We start from the raw sequence: 14635 nt of genomic DNA, 5'->3' as shown, positions 1-14635 counted from the left end.
GATTAAAAACAACAAACAAACAAAAAACAGTAACAACAAAAAATGCACTTTTTTAGTGTAAAATGAGGAATAGGCCAAAATTTACCTAGTAGAGATATTCAGGACTCTTTGGAGGAAAAGACACTAGAAGGAAATGGAAAGTTGCTTAGTAATAGTAAACAGTTCTTACTGCCATTGTTATGTGGAAGGATTACATCTGAGGTAATAGTGTTTTTTTTTTCCTGTTGTTTTGTTTTTCAAGGCATCAGTTTGTAGAAAATAACTTAATTCTAAAAATGGGCCCAGTGGACAAAAGAAAGGTAAGGGGTTTTCATAATTTTCTGTAACAGGATTAATTTGTCACAATTTTACACACTTGCAATGAAGATAGGGAACCTGTTTTAGAACTTACTTGTCTAAGCTATTTTTAAGTGTCACATTGTGTTGTTTGTTTAAGATGTGATGTTTTCCTGTGAAGAGTTTTTTTTAATTTTGTGTGTTCTTATTTTTGAAAAGGCTAAAAGTAAATATTCTGTTGATGCTTCCCCTTGAAAAGACTGTAGTAAACAAGTTTTTGTTCAACCTCTTCCTACCAATCTGATACAGTTGATTAAATACTTGGTCTTGATGCATATCTGCATGTGGATTGAGCCATTAATATGGGAAAATAGAATACAAACTCATATTGTCCTCAGCAGTGTTGTTTCCTCAGTCTGACTAGTTCCTACATCCTGACAGAAGTAGAGGTGGCATTAAAACTGCTATAATTAATAACGTTAACATAGTACAGAGGAGCTCCAATAGTCTTTGTATGAAAGTCAACCTACATTCCTATACAGCTGACAAGTTCTTACCTGTTTATTCCTAATTTTCTCCAGAAAATCATGACAATTGATTTGTGTGCCATCATATTTGACAAATATATTCTGCTTTACTCTGTACAGTTAGTTGTTTTGCTTTGTTAGAACTCAAAGATGCGTTCTTGAAATAGTACTTTTGTCATGTAGTATGGATGCACTGCAACCTCCCCAAAAAGGAGTGAGGTCAATTAAGTAAAGCAAAAAGAAAACAAACTGCCCTAAACTCAAACGTTTTCCTCTCACTGAGCTGTTTTAATTCTACCTCTGTTGTTAAATTCAGAGATATACAGTTTTACCTTTTCTCTAGATGATTTTTCTGCATTGCTGCTTTTACTTTTCCCATTAGGGATTGTTTGCACGTCGACGCCAATTGCTCCTCACAGAAGGGCCCCACCTGTATTATGTGGATCCTGTCAACAAAGTTCTAAAAGGAGAAATACCGTGGTCTTTGGAGTTACGTCCAGAAGCCAAGAATTTTAAGACTTTTTTTGTTCACACAGTAAGTTACTTTATTTAATTTCTTTGCAAGTTGTGCTAATGTTCTTGGACAATTCTTATAAATTGTTAACAAATTTGGTTTGGAGAAAATATAATTTTATAAATACAGGTGTTGATTGCAGGATTACTTGTTAGTACAAGTTAATAGGTATAACTTCAAAACAAGACTGACATGAATCTTCCCGCAAAAATAAAAAAAATACAACTGTATTTTTTATAATTCAAGCATAAGTAAAATATAAGTGGACTTTGTTTTCTAAAAGAAGTTTTTAAGAAGGATTTTTGAAGTCTGCCCTGTTTGTATACAACAGTTTGCAAGGAGTGCCAACAGTGTATATTGTCTATTGATTTGACTGCTTAACTTAATATTGAAAATAGATATTCAGTAGAATAATAATGGAATTAAATTTAAATTTTGGAAAGTTTGAAAGCTGATTCTGAATATATATATATATATATTTTTGCTGTTCAATAATTACTGATTTTTTTGTTTAACTGTGCTTGGAATACTCGTTAAAATGTTGTTTACTTACAGCCAAACAGGACATACTACCTGATGGACCCAAGTGGAAATGCTCATAAATGGTGCAAAAAGATACATGAAGTGTGGCGGCACAGATATCACCAGAATGCTGCAAAATAGTAAAGCTCATCCAAAATTTCCCAGTTTTCCTTCTTGCTGCTAGAACTCGACGTGCAGCCTATCAGAGGAATCTTTCCAACCCATCTATTACCATCTCAAGGGGAAGCATATGTCTGAAATGTTCTGTTTTTTAAAAAAAGAAAAAGGAAAAAAAAAAAAGGCTAAAACCGAATGGAATTCAGGGTCGCTTTGCTCGCTCTTTGTGCTTCTGTTGAGGCTTCCACATGCGTATCATTGCAGTGAAGATCTTGCTTTTGTGCCCTTCAGCTCAATTTCTGCAGCAGACTAGTGGATAGACCTTGTAATACCAGCTACATTTAAGATGAGTTAAAACCAATCCACGCGCACATGCCCCAAGTCATGTACCAGCGTTACATTTTATGGGGCTCGAGTTTTTCTGTGACTTTCACATTATTATTTGATCTGTATTTCATCAGGGAGCTTTTATATGCCTCTCCTAAGCACCACCTCTGTTTTATTTTCCTTTCTTCACAGTCCTTGAGCATATTGGTATATGGCATTTGTAGCCAGGTCAGTTGCACCCTTGTGTAATTCTTAATATAGTTCTGGTTACAGGATTTATGTGGTACTTAAATAATTATGTGAATGAATCAGATGTGTGTGTCTGGCAGACAGGCTCCAATGACAGAGGTTGTGAGAGTAAAATGCTGAACATGGCACTGAAAATTTTCTTAAATTGAAATGTTGGCTTCTGAAGCATATGAAGTTTTAAACATTCAGTTTAAATTTTAATATGAATCATGTGTGCTTAATCAAGAGACAATAAACTTACCAGCATGCTTTTAACTAATACTAACTAAAAAAAAAATAGTTAGTATGGAGGAAAAAAAACAACAACAATGTTACTGTTGAAGTAGTAAATAGTTTTTCTCCTTTCCAGGGGATGAGAGCTAGTAGCTTTCTTTGCAGGGTGTACATGTTTTGTGTGGGGCCAACCTATTTACCTGGATGGAGAAGAAAGTGTGAAAGCTTTGTACAACTGATTATTTTGTTTCTTTGTATAATGAGGTGTACAAATAATCTTAATTTTGGTCTTTGGCCAAATATTTCAGAACTTTTAGCAACTCCAAAAAATAAAAAATAAACTCAGCCATTTAAACATTAGATCCATACTGTAATCTGGTTTAAAAATTCAACAAAATGTTGATACAATGGGGAAAATATATGGTACTTGAGGCATATTTATAAAATGAAAATATTTTTTCATATCAGTCTCTTTTATTCTTTTCAAATTAATGTGTTTTTTTTTGTGGTCAAACATTTCTTGCAATGTTACAAAGACTTTATGTGCTAAAAACAACTTCCCTGTTTTCAACATACCTGTGTTCCTGAACCTTGCAGAGAGGCATGACCTAGGTCTGGACAAAGGCATTTCTTTCTTGTTTTAAAAGTGGTATAAACATCACACCTATTTATTCACCTTCTACACATACCATCTTTTTGTATGTTGAGGTCTCTATGATGTGCTTTTTTTTCGATCAAGGAAAGAAATGTTCCACTGTAATGTTGAAAAAACTAATGAGCTACTGTTCTAAAAGCAATGTTTTAAATGCAGTGGCTTATCAAGCTGTCTCATAAAATACATGAATATTGATGTTTTTCATTATTTTTGATGTTGTACTGGGTGAGGGAGATGTATCATTGCTCTTTAAAAAAAAAAAGAAAGTATTATGTGGTTGAAATTCGTGACAGTTCAGTTCTTCCAGCGTTTTTTAGCATTTATAGGAGAGAGTGCAGTTGCCTTTTCTTTTGTAGTAACTATACTCTTCGTCTTCTATTATCCCATCACATACCCATGCATGACAAAATTAAATAATTAGCTTACAGTGCATGGTGTTAAGGGAACTAAGGTGTCCTGCAGCTGGCTGAGAAGACCAAAACAACACTGTTCCCTTTGCATAAGGAATTTCACCATATAGAAGGTATACTCCTTGTCACTGAGATTTGAATAGCATAGTATTATGCCTTTGATTTGTGCCTGTAATTAATCCAATATTAGCTCTCTTAAGTGAGATGGTAATTGTGAGTTTGCAGTGGTACCCAGTCACTCTGTAGCTGTCAAATTCCAGCTGTATGTTGGGTCCACTTGAGGAAACTGTAAAGCTTTTGGATTTAGTCTTTAGTATAGAGATGTAGACATGTTCCTAACTTCAAACAAATGGAGTCTGGCAGTGATGGAGCTTCATGGTACTGCTGCTGATTTTTATAACAAAACTTAGCCTCTTACTTGTTTTTAAAAAAAGTCTTGCAAAATTTGTTCTGCTAATAGCAAATTCCTTAGCTTCAGTATGAGCTAATGATCTCCATTGGCTTCTTCACTCTAGCTGACTAGGTGGAAATCTAGGAATGCTTAAACATACATTCTATAACAATTAAACATGCAGTCATCTTGCCATTAAAAAAAAATATATATATATTTTTCACATCTTGAAAATCTTATATCAGTGTCCTTCATTCCTGCCTACTAAAACCTTTCAGCCAAAGAAATATTGGTAACAGTAAGCTGTAAAAGTCAATCTGTAAGACTGATGCCTGCATTCCAGTATTCCATCATTCCAGTATTCATTTTTTCTTTTGACAAGGCTGTCATTAGACAACTGTGAGCCTCTTAGAGGAAACCCTCCCCTCAGAACTTTTGTGTTCCAAATCAAGTATTCCTTAGCCACTGCTTTTTGGGGGAGGGAACCAGAAATTTTCTGGAATTGGTATTTGTCTCTCTTATACTTTAAGTGAAATCTGTGGTTTTGAAAGGAAAAAAAAAAAAAGGCAATTGTGGATTTAAGTATACTTTACCAATTTGTCCACTTAAATGCATGTTGGAAGGTGCTACGTATTACGAAGGGCTGTTTCCTGTTTTAGATGTATATACCAAGGTAGCTTAAAATCTTTGTCTTGAAGATTACTCCTATGGTTCGTGGGAGTTCATGGAATGAAATGTACAAGGGAGATTCTTCAGAGCTGCAAATAAGCCAGTTGCTTTCACTGCTCTGTATCCAAGGTCTTTCAGAGGTGGTCATTCTAAGACTCTTCTTGACTCCTTGCTACAAACCTACTAAAAACCAGATTTGTTTGGGTTCTGTCCCTTGTATTTTGAATGACTACCAGTCATTTATAAAGATTCTGGTCAGTAGTGTAATTTCTTTTGATTGGGATTTGAAATTCAGGAAAGTCTTTATTCTATTTTCTATTGTGTGGCACTTAAGGCTGCAGTACCACTACTAGAAAGGATTTTTGAATTACGCTATTCAGTGTCCTGCCCAGTCACAGAATGTTGAAAATTACTTTGATAAACTGGAGAGATGGCTTGATTAGGGTTGGCCTTATAGCCTGTTTTTTAGGATTTATGTTAACAAAGTCTTGCCTTAGATGTTATGTTGAAACATTGTGAGCAGACTGATACCAGCTATTAGTATCTCATTTGCTAAGTGCTAGATGCTGAACGCATCAACATATCAGATAGTACTGTGCTCCACTTATTTTTCCTCTGTCTAGCATGATTTAATTGTGAAGCATCTGCTATCTATAATTACAGGAAAAAAATGTAGGTTGAAACAATGATATGATAATTCTAATCTACTTTCATAGTATGAGATGCTTGATTTAGTATCTTTGAAATCATTACATTGTGTTGAAAATCCCCAGGATTAAAGTTTTTTTTAAAAAAAATATTTAATTTACATGTAGGAATGATTTAGTAAAGTCAACATAATTGCTTAATTTGGCCTGTGGACCAAAAAATAAAAAAATTCAGCAAGCTGTTGAAGAAATCACTTGTGTGGCATAGTTACCTAAAGATATAGTGTGTGGATTGTGATAACTATTTCTACTATGGAAATACGTGAATAGGTGTGGTATTTATATCTGAAGTTTTGCTGAATGCCTGTAATAATTTATGCAAATATTTTATTAATGAAGGGTAAGTGCTCCTGCAAAGCTTCATGATACAGATTGTGTGTTGGTTGATCAAATGGATTTACAGACAAGTAATTCTCCATTCCAGATTGTCATCTTTTCAGTTAAGACAAATTCAGAAATTTGTTTCCTCCTTTTTAAAAGTAATATGACCTTTTATTTAGCAAACAATTCAAGAAGTTCTTAAGCACCCAATAAGCTGGTCTGTCTGTTGGTGTGGCAGTGAATGTAATGGTTGCCATTTACAAAGCTTCCTAAGACCTTGTACTAACTCTGATTGAATGTGGCATATGTTCTAAATTGTGGCAGAGTTTACAATTACTGTATCTGACAAAAAGAAAAAAATAGGAATCAGGAACCATAATCTGTTTTGATAGTTGTATGCTAGCTGTTCTTCAGGTTGGTGGCAGTCAGTTGTGTGTACTATTCTCTACCTGGTTTGTAGCTGTAACTGTGATGTACAGATAAAGGAAAAAAAAAGAACAACAAACACCCTCCCCTCCCCCCAGCAATCCCCCCTTCTCCAAGAACTTATTAAAACAGAAGCAAATAATGCAATGATATGATACACACTTTTTTTTTTTTTGTATTTTTATTCTTATAAGGTTATTTGCTGGCTTTTGTTGGCCTCTAGTTCAGTCTGTGTTATTTAAATTCTAATATATGAGTTATTTGGATTGAATTCATGTTCGGGGCCATGGTGTTGTATGTATTGATGTACAGCCTTGAATGTGAATAATTATTGTAAACTATATTTTACACCTTTTTTCTGGCTTTATTATATAAATTTTCTATTGGTCGATGATTTAATCATATCTCATAATTTAATAACTGCTTATTCTCCTTCGGACAGATATCCGTGCTGTAGATGTGTAGCTAGTGACCGGATGATGGATTTCACTTATGCTTGGTAGTCTGTAATAAAGGCATGTAGGGTCCTGGCCGGCCTCCGCCTCCTCCTTCCGCAGCGCCGCGTGGGGGGCGGGCGCCGCGCTCCGCCTGCCGGCCGGGAGCCGGCAGAGCCGTTCGGGCGGGCGAGTCTGCGGCCCGGCGCAGGCGCCTGGCGAGAAGAATGCCCCTCCTTCCCCTAAACGCGTCGCGCGGGGCCCTTCCGGTGGGCGGTGCGCTCGCGGACCCGTAGCTGGGGCGGACCCTTCCGGCGGCGGCGGCGAGGATGGCGGCGGAGAACCACTGCGATTTTCCGGGCACCCCGGCCGGTGGCCTGGGAGGCCCGGGCGGGCCCTGCCGCCGGTGCAGCTCGGCGCCGCCCCCCGGCGCCGTGCCTGGCAAGTGGGTCCGGCTGAACGTGGGAGGCACCTGCTTCCTGACCACTCGGCAGACACTCTGCAGGGACCCCAAGTCCTTCCTCTTCCGTCTCTGCCAGGCCGACCCCGACCTGGACTCGGACAAGGTGAGCGCCGGCTGCGCCGCTCCCGCCACAAGGCTCCGCCCCGCGCCGCCGCCGTCTGGCTCCGGGAGCGCTGCGGCGGTCGTGCCGCGCCGGTGCTGCCGGGGCCCGGCATGCGGCGTCGCCTGCCCGCGGGGAGCTCTGCCGGCGGTACGGCGAGGCTGAGACGGGGGAGCGCGGGGCTGGGATTCGCTCCGAGGGCACGGGGGAGTCTCGGGCTGCGGGAACGGCAAGCGTAAACTCGGCCGCCGTTGGGGCTGCGAATGAAGGGCAGTACTGAGCGAGTTCACGTACTCGGTGGAAGTTCAGCTTTCAGGGGGAGAGGAGGCTGGTTTCTTGTGAACTTCTTGGGTTCCTGAATAACGCAGCTGCTTCTGTGCAGCCGCCTCACAAACGTAACAAAGAGAGCTCCGGATCGTTCTTGTGTTTTTCTAAACGGTGACATTGGCTGTCTTTGGTTTTAGCGCTTTCACGGAGTGTCTGCCTGCACGGATGTCATTCTGTTTCTGCACTGTCATCACCCTCTGGTTCAACTTCAAGAACCGGATCAAACGACTTCTTTTCATTAATTGTTCTGTTTGTTGTAGAAGAATACTTTATAAAGCTGAAATTCAGTATATTAGGAAAAAATAACCTTTTTCGTTCAGCCGTAACATTCTGTGTTTCAGCAATTCATAAAATAAAAGATTGCATATAGTGTATGGACTGCAAAAGGTGGGTGACATTGAGTATTCGTGCATTCATTCTGACACAGTAGGGAAAGAGAAGCTACCTACTGATTAAGATTTTATTTATGGAATGGCTTGTATAATGGGTATAAAATATTCACGTAAAGCTCTGGCTCTGGAAGAGATTTGGAAATGTAATGGATGAAAATTGACTTCCAGTACTGGGTGTTTAGGGAGAAAAAAGGAGCAGATTATAATCCTCAAATATGTAACTAACATGTTAAAAACAAAGACTTGTTATTTTTATATAATTTTTATTTTTTTTCAGTGTTCAGCTAGTAGTGGTTGTCTTCATTTTTTCTTACATGACTTCCACAAAGGATGTTTAAGAAAATGTAGAACAGAATCTCAATAAGGTTCCAGAGCTATAGAAAAAAAAATATCTTAAAGTGTGGCATTTGGGAGGTCTGTTGTTGCTATCTGTGTTTTGTTTTGAGAGGTTTAGCTTAGACTGACCTGTAAAAACAGATGTAAAAATGTAGGTGGATTACTGGTAGGTGGTAGTCTGTTTTTTCTTGTGAGGGAATGGGGAAACTTTTTTTCTAAGGTCTCTTAAATAAAAGATAAGGCATACTTAATAATTAAGGTACTGGTTTCAATTGATCTACTGCAAGAAAAAATGGTTATTTGCCCTCTCTTGATGTAATCAAGAGAGGCATTTTTAGAATAAATGGTTTAGCACTATTTAAGCCATTTGGGTGCCTTTTTCATTAATTGATGAAATCAATCCTCTTTCACAAGTGTATAATCAGTGAAGTGTTGATATCTTACAAAACTTTATGAGGTATTAATCTAAACATTTTCTTTGTACTGTGCTTACATGTTTTGGTTAGAGCAGCATATTGTAAATTTATGCTAAGGTTATTTAGTTGTTTGGTAGGATAGGGAGACACCTGATGAATTTATTTGATGTTTCTAGCCTTTAATAGTTCATAGTTGTTAATAGTGTACATGATAAATTAAAGCTAGCTATAGTAACAGCTATAGGAAGATATTCTCTGCTTACAGGAAGCACGTCTCTGCATTATTTGAGCTGGTTAGATATTACTGTCTTCCAATGTAGAATGCTAATGAAAACAGCTTTTACAAGATGCAAACAAATTGCATTATCCTGTCTGTGTGAGTAGCCTGATTGAACCCATGGTAGAACAGAATTGGAATTGAACTAATATGCAAGATGAGAATGTGACATTAAGGTGCTCTTTCCAGTTTGACATAACTAAAACGGTCACAAGGTGGTTGTAAGTGGATCTTACATTTAAGGTTGAGTCTTACTTTTTAAAGTAAAATTGTGGCTGGTATAGACATCTTTAACAGATTATTGTGCAAATGAGTAACATGAGGCAAGTAGGGAAAACTACAAATTGTTTTGGAAAATCTGGATTTGGAGAAATTTTTGTTATTCAGAGTCGCGTTCTCAATTGTCTTCAATATGATGTACCTAAAGCAAAAAAAAAAAAAAAAGGGGGGGGGGGGGGGCCAGCAAAGCCCTTCCTGATTACATATCCACTACGGTCTTTTCATTCCAACATCTGTCAGAGTTTCATGCCCCATTGTCTTGAACATCTGCACTAGAGTCATTGACTTCATCATTTCAGCGCCTGTGTCTGCATTAATCTGCTCTCTTGGATCTTGCAGAAGTGGCCTACCTCTTAGGTTACCCATCATTGCCCACTCTTTACAGTACAAAAGATTGCTTAAACATGTAATGCCTGTCTTCATAGATTCAATTCAGAATCGTCTTTTAGAATTCTTCATATTCCATAGAAAACAAGTCATAATTGATCAGTTCCTTGCTTTTCTCTGATTTATAAGATAACAGATATCTTAGATGCTATTGCAAGAGGAAAAAAAATCCTTCCCAGAAATCTCATCAGTTTGTGGGCATACTGTCTTGATACAACAGCATATCTGCAGATTGTCTCTCTGGTATAGTTGTGAAGTATCAAATGTCTTTAACTGATGAGCACAGATATTTCAAGGAAATAATTGGTGATACTGTATTGGACTCTGCTTCTTCTCCTTTGCCAGGAATATATAATCTGATAATAATGGATTTGTTAATTCTCTCATGGTTTAACTTTTTGGAGTCTCTGTGAGCTGATACTAAAATTGAATGTTATTCATATACTAAAGTTTATTTACAACAACTGCTGTAGTATACAATTTTGTGCTTATAAAATGGTAGTTCTTGCAAGGTGCATCTAATTGTTAAAGATAATGCCCTCCTAAAGTTTGGGGAGAGCTGGTCTTCGACCTACGATTTTGATTCCGTTATGTTTTCTTACTAAAGATCACAAGGGTTTTAAACACCTAGTTTTAAACTTTAAAATTGTCGGTGGAAGAGAATGTGAATTTCAGCCTTGAGAAGAGAAGACTGAGAGGGGATCTTACCAATGTTTACAAATATTTTAAGTGGGAGACAGAGGGATTTGGCCAACCTCTTCTCAATGGTTTGTGGGGATAAGACAAGGGGCAGTGGTCAAAAAATTGATCACAGGAAGTTCTGCACTAACATGCAAAAGAACTTCTTCACAGTGAGGGTGACACAGCACTGGAACAGGCTGCCCAGGGAGGTTGTGGAGTCTCCTTCTCTGGAGGTATTCAAGGCCCATCTGGACGGCTACCTGGGCAGCCTGCTCTAGGGAACGTGCTTTGGCAGGGGGGTTGGACACGATGATCTCTTGAGGTCCCTTCCAACCCCTACAATGTGCAGATTGAACATTTAGGTGCAAGACCAAGCAGAAGAACCAAAAATTAAATGAACTCATACAACACTAAATATACGTCTTTGAATAAAAAAAGTTAAGTTCATGTTCCATCTTGCTTTGCAAGATTGCCAAGTTAGAAGCATTAGAAAATGTAACCATAAGAAAAGCTTTTCTCAGTTGAGAACAGATCTATAAGCAAAACCAAAAATCAGTAATAGAACTGTTTCTGCCTAAACTGAACAAGTGAAGCATATCAGACTCACCCATGTTGACACAGTAAGTTTCATGTTAACTGGATGAGTTTATTAGAAATTAAAATAGAAAACTGAAATAGTTCATGTTATGCTTCATAAATGTTAGTTGCATACATATTGATTTTTCTTTACTGTAATTTGAATACCAACTTTTTTTTTAACTATAGAAATGACAATATTTTGTTGATTCTTGGTGTGAAAAAGTCTTCAAGAAAGGCAGTATGTTTGCCTTCGAATAACCGGCAGGTGCTAAGGTTGAACAAGGCTTTGCAGCCTGTCTCTTGGTATCAGATATGCTTCTAGTTACAACAGAGGGAAGATTAGTTTTGCCATGGGGTGTGCCAAGGTTAGTGTTAAAAGGAACAGTATAGTGACATGTTGATCCTCTGACTTTTAATGTTTGACTGTGTGTTATGACTTTGTATTTAAGACTACTGAGATTGATTTCAGCAAGTGAGTGAAGTGGTAGTGGTCATACCCAATGTTCATAATAGGATTTGTATTCAGGAGTATTTAAATTTTGCTTCACAGATGAATATGTAAAAATAGACAAGCAGAGTCTTGCTCACTCTCTCATCCTTGTTTAACTTAGTTAACGCTTATGTTGTAAGTTTTACAGTTAGGTATTTCCTGATTTCAGCACCTTATTGGTTTATCTGGATACCACTTTTTCTTTTATAAACTATTTTATTATTCATTAGTCTTTCCCCTAAGCAAGAATATCGCCAACCTTTCATAATAAGGTTTTTGGCAACAGTATTCATGCTTGATGTTTAAAACCTTTATAAAGTTAAGGGTAATAGTACTGAGATAGACTATTAAGGAAGGAACGAAACACTGGATGTTTTAGAAAAAATCAAAATCTTCCTGGCAGCACGTCCTTAGCTGTCAGCACTAAATAATCAGTGGAAGAAAAGTATATTAATTATAGTCATTATTTTAAGATATAACTAAGATAAACTTTATTTTGCCATGAGATTTCTGGGTAGTTAGGTGGGTGTGCTGTGATATTAGTGTAGTTTTGATTAGTATTGACAGTCAGCTGTTGTTCAAAGTTTTTAGGTCACACGGTTTGAGAAGAATGTGTTCCTGGGTATCAAGCTCAAGATCTGGAAAATACAGGAGGGTAGGGGAGACAGCTATTTCTAAATCCTGCCTTAGTGCCAAATATTATTCTGTTTCTGTGTATATTACTGCCGTTAGCAGAACTTCCACTTGCTCAGTAAGTGTAAATTATTTCACTTTTTTAGATATCCACATTGGAGCATGGTGTTGAGCCAAGAGCTTGATGGTGAGGATTCTGAGTGTGTCCGTTCAGGAAATGTATTTAATGAGATGTCATCAGACTTGTTTTGACCTCAGTGAAGTTACTTAACTGGACATAAATTTCTGACACTTTAACAAGCATATTAATGCAATTATTGGGGAGAATGTTAAATGGCATTACACAGGTGTATGTGTGTGTTCATACTGGAAACCTGTACCTGATACGGGTATCCATAATTCATGCTCACTTCAAAAATCGGATGACTATGGAAAACAGTCACAAGATGAAATATGATAAAGGGGAATGTTATGAAGAGCAGAACTACTTTTTTTTTAGCAGAGAGCTTAAGGAGTAACCTTTCGGTGTAGAGGTACATACATGAAGATAAGCAGTCTCATAGTAGAAGCCTTCTCAGTCTAGCAAAGGTATTGTGAGATCCAGCTAATGAAACCTGAAACTGTACTTGTCCAGACTAGAAAGTATGTATATTTAACAGGGACCGTAACTAGTTATTGGAATGACTTACATAAAATTGTTACGTTTCACCACTACTGCCTAAAAGTTTTTATTTCACTTTAAGAGGAAATAAATCGAATCCTATGTAAGTTTTATATGAAGATCAGACAAAATATTCTTAATGGTTCCTTTGAACCTTAGTCTGCTACTCTATAAAGTTTGAAATGGAAATGCCTGAGAATGGAATACATGATCATTTCATTGTTTTGGGCTATATTTTTCAAATTCTTTGAAAATACATATTTGTTTTGAGTCTCATGTCTCCCTGAATGCTGGATAGTAGATATACTTCAGGGTTAGTTCTTAAGGAAGAAGGAAAATTGTGTGCTACACGGCCTTTATACTTTGATATATATAACCACGTAATTGAAAATTTAGCAGCCACTTACTAGGCTTTCTCTAAAATTCCATGCTATTTGTAACTTCACTCTGCTACACAGTTGAACTAAACATTGAAGTGGGAGAGTGGTAAACAAATGCAGCCTTCACTGTACCTCAGCAATGTTGTTTTTTAAATGATATCATCATAAAGGAGAGCAGGTGTGGAAAATCTCTAGGAATTCCAAACAAGGAATTCCTTCTCTTTTGTTACAGAGAAGATTGTAATACAAGAATAGAATTGTGTAAGGATACAAACACCTGCGTGGCTAATTAGCACTTTAGTGTTGGATACACAAACACAACTACTTGTTTTGAGTATCCTTAAAAAGAATGGCAAAATTTGTATGGAACTCTTACTCAGTCAAAATGTGAGATCATATGATTATACTCAGTAGAGAAAAAACATGAATTGCAGCTCCTGTTACGGTAAACGTTAACGCGTGTTTATGTAGAATATATCTACAGGAAAGAAAACTGATACCTTGTTAGAATATTGATATGCCTAGCACTTACAGTATTCATCTGAAAAATTTGGGGAGGTGGGTTTACTCTGCTTGCGACCGTGAAGAGTCAAGCTTGCTCAAAGGTTGTAGAAGTATAACTAACTAGTTAACAAAAGAAGCGTCATAGCTGGGACTATACAGTTTATTAATATTCAAGTTATCAAACCAAAAGGCCAATTATATCTACTCAAACTGTAGCAATGCATTTTAACTGCCTAAATCACATTTGAAGCACACGTTATTGTTCTTATCTTACATTAAAATAAAACTGTCTTGTAGAAAGGATGTCTAAAATGCCAACTACATAGGAGTACAATGTATTTTCATGTGCGTGTGAATGAAGCCAACCCTTACTTAATATTCTGAAGGTATGGAATGAACTCTTATGACCCATATATTGAGAGTTCTAGGTGGAGCCAATGACTACACAGTCAGCTTTAAGGATATTTATGTAAACATAAATCCAATAAAAGATCTAGCGTAAGCAGCTTTTCTTTGTGATTTTAACATCAAGTGCTCAGTACGTGTTGAAGGGATAACCAGGAAGCTCACTCTAAAGGAGGAATGAGAAGGTATTTTCTACAGGAAGATGCTCAGGATGTCAATGTTATGCCTCTCTTACATCATTTGTATTTTGTTACAGTATTCTTTACTGAATCATTTACGTTTTGTGTCCTGACTTCCTTGAACCAGCCTGAGTTGTAAGATCAAAGTCCAAGGAGCGCATCTTTTTCTTTGGAAGTGTGTTAATGAATGCATGTTTTCCATATCTGTGATCTAAGCAAGAGGGTGGACAGTTACTCTCAATTGTTTAGTGTATTCATAATTTTTCATGGAATTTTTATAATAGAGTGAATCTTACTGACAGAATTTGGATTGCTCACAGAATTTAGCTGGAGTTCTTAAAATTCAACTCTTGATGTTTACTACTTTAAAAAAAAAAAAGTGACTATT

At 37.2% G+C, this 14635-nt stretch overlaps 2 protein-coding genes across 5 annotated transcripts in view; both read left to right on the top strand.

The window, feature by feature from the left end:
- The window catches only part of PDPK1 (3-phosphoinositide dependent protein kinase 1), a 29061-nt gene extending 22207 nt beyond the window's left edge, over positions 1 to 6854 (top strand). For all 3 annotated transcript variants that reach the window (XM_035339273.1, XM_035339271.1, XM_035339274.1), the window contains exons 12-14: positions 242 to 299; positions 1186 to 1338; positions 1873 to 6854. In XM_035339273.1, the coding sequence (XP_035195164.1) occupies positions 242 to 299; positions 1186 to 1338; positions 1873 to 1980 (319 nt within the window). In that variant the 3' untranslated portion in view covers positions 1981 to 6854. The remainder of the gene's footprint in view (positions 1 to 241; positions 300 to 1185; positions 1339 to 1872) is intronic.
- Positions 6855 to 7038: 184 nt separating this feature from the next.
- LOC118174215 (BTB/POZ domain-containing protein KCTD5-like) overlaps positions 7039 to 14635 on the top strand; it is a 35201-nt gene continuing 27604 nt past the window's right edge. Inside the window, exon 1 of one of the 2 annotated variants that reach the window (XM_035339405.1) lies at positions 7039 to 7324. In XM_035339405.1, the coding sequence (XP_035195296.1) occupies positions 7088 to 7324 (237 nt within the window). In that variant the 5' untranslated portion in view covers positions 7039 to 7087. The remainder of the gene's footprint in view (positions 7325 to 14635) is intronic. The other variant, XM_035339407.1, reaches the window with a different exon arrangement.

This window comes from Oxyura jamaicensis, chromosome 14, assembly GCF_011077185.1.
Source record: "Oxyura jamaicensis isolate SHBP4307 breed ruddy duck chromosome 14, BPBGC_Ojam_1.0, whole genome shotgun sequence".
Lineage (NCBI taxonomy): Eukaryota > Metazoa > Chordata > Aves > Anseriformes > Anatidae > Oxyura > Oxyura jamaicensis.
The sequence above is the reverse complement of the archived record's forward strand: the minus strand, read 5'-3'. Positions and strand labels throughout refer to the sequence as shown.